The following is a 16,667-nucleotide window of genomic DNA, read 5'->3' on the forward strand; positions in this document are numbered from 1 at the left end:
AATTATTTTGGGGTCTAAATCTTACGTGATATACAACATCACAACATAGAATGAGCACAACATTACTTTACATAACCAATTACTATTGTGTGGTCTAAGCGTGTACCTTAATAGCACGATTAAAGCAACTCAAGCGCTTCACGATTTGAACCTCAACCTCTTATGAATCGAGGTCCTAAACACAACACATATACAAAAATCACGTATTAGAACATGTTTACACATTTAATCTAATGCATACCATTAAGGCACTACTAAAACTTTATAATTTTAAATGATTTCACCCAAATTTCAAAAATTCCAAAACTTAAAATCTAACCAGTAACTTAAACGGCCATTTCAGACAGTTTCGAAAATTCAAACAAAAAATCCGACTTCACCACTGCGTTTGGAAGGCATTAATTACCTAGGGTACCAAATTTCATAATTTCTAACATCCATTTACTATTTTTAGTTAATTTTAGCGTTTAACGAGTTTTGAACACAACAGATAAGTGAAACGACAACAAAATACACTCGACATCTCGGATCGGGGCGCGACTGCCGAGACAGTAGCTGCAGTCCCCCTTATATATATATATGTATATATATATATATATATATATATATATATATATATATATATATATATATATATATATATATATATATATATATATATATATATATATTATATTTTAAATCATTAAATCCTTTTAATCTCATCCTTATAATTACATGACTAAACCACAATACATACAAACCCACATTCCCTACTACTAACTGAATCTCAATAGTGAACCAACCAAAGCTTTTAACTGAATCTCACGGTGAAACGATCTCATACAAGACTTGCTGTTTGACTTTCTAATTGTTCAAATATTTTTTTTTAAATATGGTGAAAAATTAGCTTTTATACCAAATAAAAAAGTTACTAATTAACACGATTTAAGAATTCCTCCGTTTTATTATACTTGTTACATTTCACTTTTATACAATTCATGTATAATTTTGATAATTTATATTTTAAATTATGCTTAACTAAAAATTACAAAAAGTTAATGTAATAAAAATATGCAATTTGCTACGATAGCTAGTTAAAATGTGGCAAGGACTACTGTCATTAAATAATATACAAAGATTTGATTATTTAAAAATAATCAATTATGCTTTAAAATATGATAAAATGAAATATGATCAAATGTGATGTTGTAGGATTTGTTTTTATTTAAAGGAAAATTTCACATGGTAGTATCGAACTTTAATGCAACGCGAGTAGTAGCACTTTTGTAAGATTTTTCCACATGGTAGCATCCAGTCTATGCACTATCTAACGTATCATTTTTCATTTAATTCTTGTCAATTTCCGTTTAATTTACCATTTTGACATTTCTACCACTATTAAGCGTTAGTTATTGTCTTTATAATTTGTCCTAAACCATTTTTATGCTATCAAATACGCTCTCAAATGTTGTAACAATTTAATTTTCATAACATTTAATTCACCTTTTGTCATTTTGAATGAAAACAAAATTAATACGATATTTGAGAGCGTTGATGAATTAAACGTCAAAATGGTAAATTAAACATTTGAGAGCATAAAAATAGTTTAGAGCAATTATAAAGACAACAACGTAAAAAACTAGAAATTGTTGTTTGAACCAAAAAAAAAATCAAACTATTGATGTCCTCAACGACCGTCTTTCCAATTCTATTCTTTGCAAGATCCAATGCTAATGGATGGATGACTAATTAACACCAAAATAAGAGCAGCAATAATTTTGATTTCCACTTCCACCATTTTTCTTTCTCCTTAGCAACAATGGCTGCAGCAGTCTCCATTGCAGCGGAATGGCAACTCCTCTACAATCGTTACTACCGGAAACCCGAAATATACTCTATGAAATGGAAACACATTGATCTTACTCGCAACAAGGTAGCCTGCGCACCTTATGGTGGTCCAATTGCTGTAATTCGTGACGATTCAAAGATCGTTCAACTTTACGCTGAATCAGCTCTTCGAAAGCTCCGAATATTCAATTCCGCTGGCAATCAGATTTCTGAAACTATCTGGAGAAATCCTGGTGGACGATTGATAAGTATGTCTTGGACCGAAGATCAAACCCTAATTTGCATAGTGCAAGACGGAACGGTTTATAGGTATAACATCCATGCTGAGTTAATTGAACCTAGTATTTCGTTAGGGAAGGAGTGCTTTGAGCAAAGTGTAGTGGATTGTGTGTTTTGGGGGAATGGAGTTGTGTGTATGAATGAAGGTTTTCAGTTTTTCTGTGTGCCGGATTTTTCGAATTTTAGGTCGGATAAGGATGTCGTTAAATTGGCTGATCCTGTGCTCGAGGATCCTCCATTATGTATGACGGTGATCGAGCCTAAGTATACGATGTCAGGGAATGTGGAGGTATTGCTTGGTGTTGGAGATCATGTATTGTTGGTGGATGAAGACGAGTCAAGGGAAGTGGGTGAAGGTGTTGGACCGCTTCAAAAGATGGTGGTTTCTAGGGATGGAAAGTTATTGGCTTCCTTTACTCATGATGGGAGGCTACTGGTTATTACCTCTGACTTCGCTAACATTATTTTCGAGCACGTTTGCGAGGTTGGTTAGTGTTTCTTGCTATTGCAAATGCTGTTTAGCTTTGTTTTTAATTGTGTCTAAATTATAATAGCTTAATGGTTGAGGAATGGAGTTCTTTGAATTTTTAGGTACTTCATTCGTATATTTATTCTTGCACAATTTGATGTTTTATACTATCCATTTTATTTCTTTTGATCTTTAATATCTTAGTTATACAACAATGTTCCATTACTCCAAGACTGCTAAATGGCTCCTACCTAGGGTGGGGTTTGGGGTCCGATATATGCAGCGTTACCCTTGTTATAATATTGTGTTAACACTGACGTTGTTTCCAATTAAACCTTAGTGGTAAACATCATACATGATAATGAATCATTTTACTATAGTCCATTATAATTTGTAACCAAACAACTATAAATCTTAGTTATATAAAATAAAAATTATATTTTAATATAATGACATTGTGCGATTAGACGAATTAGATTACTGTAATTTTCCTTATACACTAACTACAATCTATAAAATAAAATTGGGTGATGAATAGTGAATATTATTGAAGTGGTGCATGGTAAAATATGCGGAGGTAGTATATGACATAGTTAGTCGAATTTAAGAGATGTGTAGAACTTTTCTAGGAAGTGTGTGTATGATTTTGGTTGATGATCATGCTGAAAATAGATATTTTTTTCTCTATTTTGGTGTGCGATTGCTCCGTTTAAGTATTATGGTTTTGAAGGGAATTTGTCTATTGATAGATTAATTTTTGGTAAGATTGTTAGGTGAAAGAACAGGACAAATGTTAAAGGAGATGCATGTGTGTTTAAAGGAATCAATAAAAAAAAAAGCAACAGAAAGCATCATTCAAAGCTATGTCACGGTGTTTGAGAGAGTTTTCTTCTTAATGTGTATGAGAGCAATTGGAGATTAGAAACTTAATACTTGAATAAGCAGCTTTTATAGATTGCTCATTTTTGAACAATTTTTTGCCAGTTCAATTTCTGTTGAATTTTGTAGTGAGGCTTTGTGATTTTGGGGGTGACAAGAAGCTGATAATTTCATAAGAGATTATAGGATGGAGCTCTTGGTCAGCTGTTTATGCTGATATGGCCTATTAAGAGTTTTTTTGGACAAAGGCTTCTTTCTGAGCCATCCTCCCTCGGTCCTTTGAGTTTTCATGTCTTAATTATGTGAACTCCTGGTACATCACCGATCATTGTTCTTCATCTTGCAAGCTGGAAGCATTTGCTCTTCCCTTTACTCTTACATTTGATAGTTAGTCCCCAACTTGATTTCTTTTGCTAATTTTACTTTCACGCAGTCTGCTCTTCCCCCAGAACAGCTGGCCTGGTGTGGACTGGACAGTGTACTATTGTATTGGGATGATGCTCTTCTGATGGTGGGCCCATGTGGAGATCCAGTGCGCTACTTTTATGATGAACCAATAATTTTGATATCAGAATGCGATGGTGTTAGGGTTCTTTCAAACACAAATATGGAATTTCTTCAGCGAGTTCCTGATTCCACAGTGTCGATTTATGAGATAGGAAGCACAACCCCTGCAGCTTTGTTATATGATGCTTTGGATCATTTTGATAGGCAAAGTGCCAAGGTATCAGCTTGAATTTATTTCCGTGACTGAATTTTAGAAATTTGGTTCCTTTTTCTTCTCAATTTCTATTTTTTGATAGATTCACTTCCTATGTAATGATCAGGATGTCAAATTTCAGAAGAGTAACATGCTTTTAATATGCTTTTATCATGATAGTAGTTTTGAGGCAAACAACTTGTTAAATGAGAGGAATTTTTTTTTATCATTTATTGATTTTGATGCTATCCTTTATATTGAGAAAGATATCCATACATGCCAAGGAATAATAAAATAGTAGTATATTTTATGCTATGATAGATAATCAAACACAATATATGAATTGAGGGTCAGTAATCTTTCATTTATGAACCTTGATATTTAATTCAAACATATTAAATAAGTTAAACGTCACTATCATTTAACGTGAATCCAATCAACTAAAACACAATGACCTGAAATATTAAAAGTGATCAAGTCAGTTACTTCAAAAATAATATTCAAAGTTTCCAGTTATCTATCCGAAAACATTTGTGAATTTTATTCATATGCTTTGATCAATTTGTTTTTTCTTTAAAAAGTTTCCAGTTCTGGACTTTCTTTGACTGCTTTCTCCATAGAACCCCTTCTCACAAGGAAAATCAATGTTTTCTACTTTGTCTAGTTTCGTTCTCATAGTCAAATATTGATTTGTTCTTTCCTTTGCTTCCCTTTTTTCTTTAATTGTTGAGCTTAGAAGAGGAGAACGTAAGCCTAAAATTACTTAGATAACGTGAGTGAAAAATGACATAAAGTATTAGCCTTTTGCAAGAACATGTGACAATAGATAGAAATGAATGAAGGTTGTGGATGATCAATATAATTGATTTTTCTAGTTGTAGGTTTATTGAAGGATCATAATAGAAAGATGAAAGTAGCACAAATGTGAATATATGGGTGGATGAGTGGGCATATCTTGAGGGACTGCATTCGAAACGAAAATATAAGAAAACAAGTTTAGGATTTTGGTGGAGCCTATTTTCGCTCAAAAAGCAAGCCAAAATAATATATTGGGATTGAAGCTTCCTCTCTACTACATAGGTTCAAATTGCTATTAAATATCATTGCCAAAAGCTGGAAACTTTGTTTATTCTGCTGAAAGTTTTTCATCAATACGGGTATTTTCCATATCAAAATGAAAAAGGCTAAAAGCAGAAAATAAGCCTCCTCAAATCCGTGCCTGTAGTATAGAGTATTTAGTTTGTATGAGCATTCTACTACAAGTGTTTAAGGATATTTACTAGAAAATTAAGATAAAAGTAGTTGAGATTGAGAAGAGGTTTTCTGGACAAGGCAGGAAGTTAATTACACGAAGTTGGAAGAATTAAAGACAGTGCTATTGCTTTAAGCCTACAAGTAGAGGAAAGGAGAAAGCAACATCACATGATTTAGTAGTTCATTTTACTTTGTTTAGTTTTCTTTCATTAAGAGTGAAAAGCAACTCAAAGAACTTGATATATATCAGTACTTTTTTTTTTGCTTTAATCCTAGAATAGAGTTGCACATCATAATTGAGAGTCCAGTTCATAGCATGTTTCTTATTCCTATTTTGTGCTCCTATTCTAAAGTCTTTATCTTCTGCAGGCGGATGAAAATTTGAGAATGATAAGATCATCATTGCCAGAGGCAATCGAAGCATGCATTGATGCTGCAGGTTATGAATTTGATGTTTCACGTCAACGAACGTTGTTGAGAGCTGCAAGCTATGGTCAAGCCTTTTGTTGGTGAGATTGATAAATCTTTAGGGTATACGCTTCTGTACGTAAAATGATGTGGGCTTATGTTTTTGCGTGAAAATTCTAATATGTCTTTGTGAACAAGGTTCTAAATATGGATCCCTCGAAAATATTTGAGTAACGCAAAGTAGTGGTATGATTTTATCGATATTTCCCTTTTTTTAAATGGAGTTTGTTGCCTAGAATATTCTATCCAAGTTCTATGTTAACTTTTTTTTTTTGGGGGGGTGGGGCATCAAAAGTAAGCTCAGACTTGTTAAGTGTCACTCCTTGATAAAAATTTGGATGTTGTGGATCTCATGCCTATATTCTTTAACCTTCAATATTAGGACTTTTGATGTCATGGATTGAACATAAGAGGGCAGTACGGTGCACCGAGCATCCCTCACACTGCACAATGAGGATTTTGGGAAGTATCTTAGTTTTAAAAAGCTTGTCTGCACGATGGGTTAGGCAAGGTGATTTTTCAAGGCAACTGCTTTATAGCGTCTAGCCCCTTTTGGTCATAGTGTCAAAAGGAGCCATTTGATGTGGCCATGTGGTTACCTGTCAAATATGTTTTTTCTTTATTTTTTTCATTTCTTTTTATAATTTTTTTGTTTTATTTGAGTTCTTAATTGCTTTTTCCCTGGTTTTGGAGGATCCTTAAACCCAAAGACTAGTGCCTTGACCCTTAGCACCTTTTAAAACCTTAGTTTTGAAAAGCGCCAGCACCTAAGTGCTGAGGTCGGGAAAAATCGGTTCTCTTAGTATAGGCTTAACATGATATTTTTCACTTCTGGTTTTTATAAACCTACTTATTAATACGCTATAGTCTGATTAGACAGCAAAGGGTTGTCTTATTTAAAGGAAAAAAAGGGCTTCTTTTCAAAGAGAGATATAAAAGGTAAAATAAGGATCTTTTTTGGAGTCCTTAAAGTCAGCAGACTTTAATCTGAGATCCTTCCCCACCATTAGTTCGCTTTGTTTTTTGTTTTTCTTTTTGATTTCTTCTATCTTCTTCTATGTTGTTTTTTTCTTCTAGATTCTTTATCTATCTTCTTTTCTTCCTTTGGCTTCTTCAATTTTCTGGTTGTCCCTTTGTTCAAGTTTTTTCTTCTTTTTATGTTCCTTCTATTTGATTTTACATTTACCCCTCTCAGTCGTTTTTTTTTCTATTAATTTTCCTATGTTTTTTCTTTCAATTTTCCTTTTCTTCGATGCTTCAATCTTCCATTTTCTTATTTCTTGTTTATTATAACAATTAGCAAAAGAACGACATGACATAATGTCTTAGATCCCAGGTTTAGGGACCCTCTTGTACCATTTTGCATCATATTAGTGGGTTAGTGCAACAAATATTTTAAATCTTTTATGCAACAATAATATGTATCTCATTGTTCTAAGTATCAAATATGCTATAAAATTGTTTTATAATCTTTAGAATGAAAACTTATGTCTCACCTTTCGAAACTCGTGCTTTTGCCTTGCCCCTTGTGCTAAGACTTGAACACTTATGAGGCTCAGTCCTCCTCGTGCCTTTTAAAACTAAGGTCTTGCCATAGTGTTGTAATGCAGGCAAATCTTACCCTACAGTTCAGCTAGAGGTTGCTTCTAGATTTCGAACTTGTGAGCATTTAGTCACGGAGCAACACCTAGAGCAGCTTCATGGATTGAGCATGTGCCATGAAATATATGTTTTGCTTATTTTCCCACTTATATTTGGTTTAAACAAGATTTTCTATACTTGTGTGGTGTCTCGAATTATTTTTCGCGTCTCCAATGACAATTTAAAATTAGTCTATAATAAATTTGTCATCATTTTGGTCACTTGCTCCTCTAAGTGTCATCTTTGCTCTATATGGCTTGTTATAAATTATAATTTATTCAAGCTTATGTTATTTGAACTCATTATAACTGTGAATTGACTTAGGCAACCACCTTAAAATATTTGTTCTTGAAATAAGTAAATACTATCCACACTAAACATAGCCTAAATATATTCAAGAGAAAATGATATTTGCGGAGTATGTGTGTGTGTGTATGTTTTTGGGGGGGGGGGGGGGGGGGGGGGTTATTGATTTGTTCTCATGTAGCCTTGTAGTTTGAAACAATAGCAATTCGTAGATTGGGATAGCCTGTACTGAGCTGGAAAAGTGTCTCTCTGATTTTCTTCTTTACGCTGTGAAAAATAACTGAATGCATATGATAGTAGGTTCATCTTTCTCTGTAGTGAATGTGAATCGTTGTACCTTTGAATCCTTTGGCATGTTTCCTATTCAAGTGTTTTGTGTTATTCTTTGGCTCTACATTTAAGGTTGTAGATCATTACTTGAGAAAGAAAAAAACCAGATTTAAATGCAAAGGTCGGTGCTGTTGGTTTTGATAAATGCTTAATGGAAAAATGATTATACCTTAGCCCCCCACAAAAAAAGATTAAAGAAAAGAAAGAAGGTTGCTATTAAAATTTATGAATTGTTAAAGAATGTCACTGGTTTTAGGAAAATTGTAAAATTGTGTCATGAATTAACATTTCTTTTAGTGCTTTTACCTTTTATCCTTCCTTGAGAACACCTCTCTACAACATTCTCTTTATTTTGTTTATATTGGGGATAATAATTGTTCAGATTTTCCAAACGAACTTAATCAAAAAATCGCTAATGCATATAGATCTGATGTCTGTCAGCATAGAATGTTCGGACATGTGGTGTGCTAGTAAGCAGCTGTGTCAAGGAATGCATCTTTGGGACAGTTAGAATGTACATACAAGAGAAATTGGTAGAGACTTTTGTTGCAGTTTAATTGGATTGGATTACATCAAGAAAGAAAGGGGAGGCTGTTGATTTAACTCTAGAGCTGACCAAAGACCACATTGACTCGAGTGCTAATGTAAGTGTTAACCAAGCTTCTTAGTTTGAAATCCACAAGGGTTTATCTGATTGAGGGTAAATTGTTGATATTTCTTACTAAGAATACAAAATGGCACCTATTTCTTCAAAATGCACCTTTCTAAAATAGAAGGAACTCAAATTTGGTGTTGCTGCCAAGCATAGACATAGAGGAAAGAAATATTGATAAACAAATCATGCTAAACAGTAAGAGGAAGGATTCACTGGCAGCGATTCTTCTCCTTCCTTTCACAAAGAGGAGGATAAAGGATCCTGGACATTGTTTATGCTTTTTGTCGTTTGTAAGTTAGAAATTTAGTTTTTGGTAGGAACACAATTCAAAATTATGAGAGAGAAAGTGGTTCATACTTGTCATTTGTCAAAGAAAGAAATGGGGACAGTTTAAAAGGAAGAAATCAATTTGTGAAATGGGGCTAACATAAAGTGGCAACGTAATAAACTACTTTCAAGCAATCAGACTAGGGCAAGCCTCACTGAATCCAAGGTTTGATAATATAGTGCCAAAAGAAGGCCGTATCACCGTATCACGACCGTATCGTAAAGGTTTTTAAGTTTATCACGACTGAAATATAGGCCCACTGTGGAAATCATCCGCATTAACTGTGAAATCTGGTTTGCGACCATTGCCTCGACTGTGATGAAACCGTAGTTTTGCACCAGATGTCTAGATATGCTTAACGAACGAAATAACCATGACTAAAAGCATTATATCGAATAATCTGCAAGGAATATCAGACAGATTTAACACGGGACCACATGGATCTCATTTGAAGTAGAAGTGAGACTAATTGTGCCTTTCGGAGATACAAACTTTTAAGTTTCTTAATTCTTGCATACTAAAAACTAGGCCTAAGTCATCAGCAATATCATCTATCTTCCCTGACATGTTTTCTAGTTGCTATGTGGTTTTTTTGGTTCTAATTTACTTATGGTGACTGTGATTACTATGATCTTTGGTGGTTGATACTGCTGGACGATCATTGTTTTTACATGTGATGCTTAAAGCATGTGTTGTGCTGTTATGAGTGACCGGTTTGGTAAATGAAGTATATACTTATTTTTCTAAATGTGTTTCTTGGTAATGATATCAATTTGGCTTTGACAGCAATGTTCCTCGTGATCGTTTCCAAGAGATGTGTAAAACATTGCGTGTAATAAATGCTGTTCGTAGCCCTGAGATTGGGATCCCTCTTAGTATACAACAGTACAGGGTAATATTTTTCTCTTAAGTTACCTGTTGATGGCCCTTCTATCATTGAATTCAGGTATGACTGACCTCTTGTATGTGCTTTCCTCTGCAGGAGCTAACAGCACCGGTTTTGATTTCTCGTTTGATTAATGCCCGTCATCACCTTTTGGCCCTAAGATTATCTGAGTACCTTGGCTTGAACCAGGTAAATTCATTTTAGAAAATCTATGGTTGTTGCATGAATGGAAACCATTATCAGTAGCTACATAAACTGAAGCACGCTCTTGAATTTTGTTTGATAATGCTGCGAGTTTTTCATAGATGTGCCACATCAATTTTTGACATCTGTAAAGATTATATTCTTTGATTTTTACCATTAGTGAAGATAACCAAAAGTCATTTTTTTTGAGATGTTCTTGTGGGTTAATTCAACACATAAAACTTGCTTCTCATCTTGATGTCTTTCTTAGGAGCTTGTCATAATGCATTGGGCATGTACCAAGATAACAAGTTCGTTAGCAATGTCTGATACAGCTCTCCTCAGTCTTTTACTTGACAAGGTTGATTTACTATCAGCTTCTTGTTTTTATAATCACCTTCTTGTGCATCATGTAACCGGGATTTTTATATTTCAGTTGAAATTATGTAAAGGCATAGACTATGCTAGAGTTGCTGAGCATGCTGATAAAAGTGGCAGAAGAAAGTTGGCTGCTGCTCTGGTTGAGCATGAACCTTGTCCATCCAAACAGGTTTTTGCTATTCAAATGTTATTATAATTTTGTCTTTGTGAAATTATATCTTAATTTACCCAATGTGGCTTCAGGTTCCACTGCTATTAAGCATTGGAGAGGAAGACTCAGCTTTGACAAAAGCCACGGATAGTGGGGATACTGATCTTGTGTATTTTGTCTTGTTCCATATTTGGCACAAGGTAACTCTTGGGAAGTTGCAAGTGCAGCACTATCTGACAGAATCCTTTTTTTTTTTTAATTTTTTATTTTGGTTGAAGTGTGTAATAAGATGGGCTATTTTTCTTGCCTTCGGCACAGAGGCCAGCATTGGACTTCTTTGGGACGATTCAAGCCAAACCATTAGCTAGGGATTTATTCATGGTTTACTCTAGGTATCTCTAACAATTCGATTATATCCTTTGTGTTTTATTCTTCTGTTTTATCATCTTTTCCAAGTAACTTTATGACTATAATTTTGTAAGTGCTCTGTATCACTGTATGACTTTTCAGTGTTTTGCAGGTGTCATGATCATGAATTCTTAAAGGACTTCTATTTATCAGCCGGACAGCTGCAGGTAGTTTGAGTTTTTGAACATGAATTTTCTAGTATCTTTCATGTTATTTTCACCTTTTTCAGGCTGTGGCCAGCATATAAGTTTTATAAATGAGAAATAATGGAAACTTGAAAGAGTAGAATCAGTAGATGAGATTTTTTTATCAAGCCTCATAAAATTTCTACATTTTATGATTGGTTTTAATACCGTACCTGTCATTATGTTCATTTTCATTGGGTCGAAGATTCATCTGCTTTGTGACTATCTGATTCCAACTGTCTTATATTATATGGCTCATCAATATGCCGACTGCGCTCCACTATGAAGTAGCTGTAGCAGTGTCGTACCGGGATGCCTGATTAGTGTCAATTGGAAACTTTGTCTTTAACACTAGGGTGAGGGTACATTTCCTATTACCCCTTATCCCAACAAGGCAGATGCTCTAAGATTGTCTATTATCGCTAGCTTTTTGTAAACTATATCCGAGAAAAATCGTTTAACATAGTCCTTGAAATACTAAGGTTTTTGCTCTTAAATGGAATCAAAGCAGTGGATCCTCTCTTCCCCTCACCAACCCTCCTCCTTTGAACCAGAAAAGAAGAAATAAATAGAAATTGTCAATTTGTATTGATTGAAGATTACTAAATTACAGAGTAAGCTTTCATATTTACTATTTAGCACTATCCGACATAATCTTATGTTTTGAAAAATTGACCATATGAGTACTTTTTGTCTCAACAAGTTTAGTTGGTGAATTCAAAGGGTTTAATGCCCTAGTAATGATGAGTATCTACTGTACTTTACGCTTGAGAGACTAACTACTATCGCATTGCTCAATAGAAAATTACAGTTTCTTCCACTCAACTTGTACCTTCTAATCCAACCGTGATTTGGTGGTAAACATGAGAAATGTTTGGAACTTTATATTGTGTTATAGATCAAACGGGAGAGTTCATCACATATAACTAGTCTATTAGGTATTTAGGTGAGTGAATACATTTGATCCACGTTAATATCCTACACAATCAATGTGTGATAATTCCCATCACTTGTAATAGGCTCAAATCCATTACATACAACTCCCATAAGGCCCAACGAGAATGTTGCTCACAACTATGCTGGTCACGACTGTCTTAACCTAGACCACTAATCCGAGTCGGCTTTGGATCAAACAGAGTAGGTATTTTTGCATATTTTCACTTAACAAATTTTGTGGTGTTTGGTCTCTTTTACAATGCACTGTGCTCAATGCCATTTATGTTGTACTACTAGCTTACAAATTCTGACAGTATTTATGTATCATTCCGCTTCATTTATTTACTTCCAATATATATTTGCTTTGTAGGAAGTTGCATTTCTTTTATGGACGGAATCCTGGGAATTAAGCAAGAATCCTATGGCTAGCAAGGGGACACCACTTCATGGGCCACGTGTAAAACTTATTGAGAAGGCTCGGGATCTTTTTTCTGAAACAAAAGAACACATCTTTGAATCAAAAGCTGCGGAAGAGCATGCAAAACTGTTGAGGTATATCTGGGTAGAATCTATTAATCTATTTGTGTATGTGTCATTGTTTTTTCTTCGTGTGGGGCTTCCTAGGCTTAGAGGCTGAAAGGAATTAGTTACAAAAATGTCCTATCCTACTGTAGTTTGTTTAAAGGATGGGGACCAAAAGAGGATCCAAGGGCCAGAGTGAAATGTTTTTTTATGCATATATGTTGGTGTGGATTGTGTAAAGGACTATCAGAATTTGTCAGAATTAAAGGACTGACGGTTGTGAGGGCAACATAAATGTATTTAGTAAGTATTTGTGTGGGCTGGTCTGTCATGTTTGTAGCTGCTCTGATTTTGGAACTTTTTGCTTTATGCGTAACTTGTTATAATATATGGGGAAATAAGGGTAGCCTACCAAACAGAAAAATTGTTCAATGTTAAGTGATTTTCCTTAATACTTGGGTTGCCCCCATTGGAGAGACAGTTGTAATCAGCTATTGCTTTCATTATTATTTTGAATCTTTTTGAATCAAATCTAAATGATTGATAGCTCCAGGTGAATGCATGAACATTTTTTTTAGCTTAATAGCTCTTCTGTGGATGCATTTATTGAAGTTTTTCCAGTTTCCTGTTGTAATAGAATTCAACATGAGCTAGAGGTGTCCACCAAGCAAGCAATTTTTGTAGATTCAAGCATTAGTGACACCATCCGGACGTGCATTGTACTCGGAAATCATCGAGCAGCTATGAAGGTGAAAACAGAATTCAAGGTATGTAGCTGTATAATTTGCATCTTATTTTTGCTAATTGCCAGGCTATATCTTTGTTCAATATCCCTCTGTTTGACCAAAAAGTCTTTTGTTTTGGCACCTTGTATCAGGTTTCTGAGAAAAGATGGTACTGGCTTAAAGTTTTTGCATTAGCTACCATTAGAGACTGGGATGCGCTGGAGAAGTTCTCAAAGGAGAAGAAACCACCAATTGGTAATCTTTTTAGCTTTGAAATTCCAATAATTATGTGAAAAATTCAATTCTGGAACATTGAATTATTGGAGAGCAATGATTGTCATGTGATCCTCTTTGATGTTTTTCCCCTAGTTTAAAAGGCTTCTTGATCCATTGCTTGAAATATGGAGGTCAAAGGAAATGCTTATTTATGATAAATAGTTTACATAAATCAACAACATTCATTACCCTAATGCCATTAAATATTAGAGATGTATGCAAGCTTACCCTATTAGAGATAAAAAAAAGAGGTTACTCATAAATAATTATTCTAAATAGTGATGAGGTGGAGATCCCTTTTTTGGTTAAGGGTGGATGATGGTTGAAACAACCGTGTTTTTAGCCTCCTATAATAATGGGTTAATTAATATTAAGTTTAGTTTAAGCTCTTTTAAGATTCAGTATTATAATGGATTGGAGAACATTGTCTTGCATTATTGCACTATTAGAATTAGAATGCTCAGTCTCAGCCTAGTACAATTATGATGGAATGGTTGATTGGTCAATCAGTGAAGTCTTTGTAATTATTATTATAAACTTCAAGGAATAATCCGAGTTGTGCAGCAAAAGTATGGATTATAGTTCTTTTTGCTTTTAGGGAATAAGTGAGTTGAAATAGAGTAAAATTCTAATTGACATCTTTTTGTTTAATGAATTTATTACTTAGGACTGTTATATTTTGGGTTGTAATTATACTTTCTTCACAAATTCTTGTGAGAGACCATCTCTTTGAGCGACATCTCTAATTGGGTCGGCTCATTACATTTTTTTTAAAATATTATAAGTAGGCATTAAGAATAATGTAAGTAGACATTTAAAATATTGAAAGTAGGCATTAAGGATACGGTAAGTAAGCATTAAGAATAATGTAAGTAAAAGAATATGGTAAGTAGACATTAATCTTTAATGGCCTGGGCTTGAAATATGTCTCTCAAAGAGACAGTCTCTCAAGATACTAGCTGTTCTTTCTTTATGTTTTCTTTGGGATTATGTTTGTATTCGTTACTTTTCAAAACAACTCTAGTATTATGTTTTTCACTTCACTTAAGTTAAGCCTTTCTCCTAAACGGGCTTAGACCTTAAGTTGTATTAGGACTCTATAATTAAATTGATTTAAGTTTGGCCGGTGTTAATGGTACTCTATACATGATTGATGCTGGTTGTTTTAGAGCCAACAATGCGACCCTTATGTGTTTTTTCAGTATCACTATTATTGAGGTTGTGCTCAATTTTTTCATACAAATAAGTGTGTTGGGCCCACTGTATGATATTTTCTGCTTTAGTCTAAGCCAACAGGGATTTGTTATTGGACACCTTTCCTAAAGGTCTCATACTAATTTGGAGTTGGATCACTCATATGTTTATCAACTCTTTCTTATTATTCTCATGTGGGACTTCAGATGTATACTAACGTGTTTTGGTTTGAGAGATGGCCTTTGGTTGAAACACGGAATCATGTTTAGTTAATGTGTAGGTGCCTTCTTTTTATGTTCTCTGGTAATATGTTTCTCGCATCTTTTTCCTTCTTATTTTATAAAAAATTTAAACCTTTTTTTGTTCTCTTTGTTCATGGCAGAAGGATATCCATTTAATTGTCCTAGCTGTGTTTCTTAAAATATCGTTCTAAGAGAATTTTGTATGCCCTACTCTATTCAGTTGTATATGCTTTATCTTTGGATTTTTCTCAACAGTGGCTTATCTTCAATTTAATGAATTATAAAATGTACTCCCTCTTATGTGTCCCATTACTGTTCATTAATCTATAATATGGATATGATAAAATTATAGTGTTCTTGATTTGTATTTTATTCATTATCTATCTATAAGTTAAAATATAGTCAAGTGGATCTAGTTTGATTCGTCTCGGTGTTTATTTTATTAACATTCATGGAGACAATTGTATCCTAGTTCTCGAATTTCTTAGAGGATTGATTTTAGCTTGGTTTGTGCTTGCTTCCTTTTAGGATATAAACCCTTCGTTGAAGCTTGCATCGATGCAGAAGAAAAAGGTGAAGCGTTGAAATATATCCCCAAACTTACTGATCTTGGAGAAAGAGCTGAGGTAAACTGAACTATTTTTTAATTTTTTTTGTTTTTTATGCAGTTGTTCAATGTGACTTCTTTGTAGACACTTGAACAAATACTTTTTTATATTGAGTAATCTGAATTTGGTGTCTTTCCTTACAATGGATTTTGATTGCCATTACGTGTTTTACAGGCATATGCTCGAATAGGAATGGCGAAAGAAGCTGCAGATGCTGCTTCTCAGGCGAAAGATAGCGAGCTGCTTGGTCGGTTGAGATTGAGTTTCACCCAAAGTACTGCAGCTACATCAATTTTTGACACTATTCGTGAGAGGTTGGGTGTTTCATAAGGGATCTTGTTTCTTTGTATTTATTTCATCGAGAGAGATGGTCTTTTGCTTTCATTTCTCTTTCGGTATCTTTATTCGTGTGCATAGATAAAGGGTTGCATATATTCCTGAGTGTAAATTTTCATCATAAGATGTTGCAGTCTGGCTTTTGCTTCTGCCATTTTGTAAAAAAGTGTTGAGCCTTATTATGTGCTACAATGCTCGCATGAAAAGCAGCCGTTCCATGAGTCGACAGGGATGGCTACTGGTCTGATTTGATTGTGAGCCAGTTAATGTTTTGGGACAAGCTCACAATAAACACTATTTGGATTAGTTTTAGTTTTTGTTGGTTTGATTACTGTAATTTGATTAAATCATTTTTTGTATTCTGTTTGGGTCCATTGTGAACAGTTCCTTCAAAAATTTAATCAATAAAAATACAAACAATATGCATTTTACAATTTTACATGGTAGTTGATGTTGCATGATCCAAGTTGGATACGTTTGGAGAACTTTGAATTA

At 34.2% G+C, this 16,667-nt stretch overlaps 1 protein-coding gene across 1 annotated transcript; it reads left to right on the top strand.

The window, feature by feature from the left end:
• Positions 1-1,639: 1,639 nt before the first annotated feature.
• On the top strand, positions 1,640-16,606 carry LOC130810088 (protein VACUOLELESS1). The gene is made up of 15 exons (XM_057676031.1): positions 1,640-2,593; positions 3,891-4,181; positions 5,781-5,920; positions 9,926-10,031; positions 10,122-10,214; positions 10,480-10,569; positions 10,645-10,758; positions 10,833-10,940; positions 11,059-11,132; positions 11,261-11,315; positions 12,640-12,821; positions 13,429-13,558; positions 13,669-13,771; positions 15,757-15,854; positions 16,011-16,606. Exons 1-15 carry the CDS (start codon positions 1,802-1,804, stop codon positions 16,164-16,166), a joined length of 2,532 nt encoding a protein of 843 aa, XP_057532014.1. The 5' UTR covers positions 1,640-1,801; the 3' UTR covers positions 16,167-16,606.
• The last annotated feature ends 61 nt before the right edge of the window (positions 16,607-16,667 follow it).

The sequence above is a fragment of the Amaranthus tricolor genome, chromosome 4 (assembly GCF_026212465.1).
Source record: "Amaranthus tricolor cultivar Red isolate AtriRed21 chromosome 4, ASM2621246v1, whole genome shotgun sequence".
In the NCBI taxonomy this organism is placed as follows: domain Eukaryota; kingdom Viridiplantae; phylum Streptophyta; class Magnoliopsida; order Caryophyllales; family Amaranthaceae; genus Amaranthus; species Amaranthus tricolor.

Bases quoted from the DNA above. Each gene is read 5' to 3' on its own strand.
- LOC130810088 (XM_057676031.1), top strand. From the start codon at position 1,802: ATGGCTGCAGCAGTCTCCATTGCAGCGGAATGGCAACTCCTCTACAAT. The intron at 10,215-10,479 runs GTAAATTCATTT...TGTCTTTCTTAG, and splicing joins AGTACCTTGGCTTGAACCAG to GAGCTTGTCATAATGCATTG. The intron at 11,133-11,260 runs GTATCTCTAACA...AGTGTTTTGCAG, and splicing joins TTATTCATGGTTTACTCTAG to GTGTCATGATCATGAATTCT.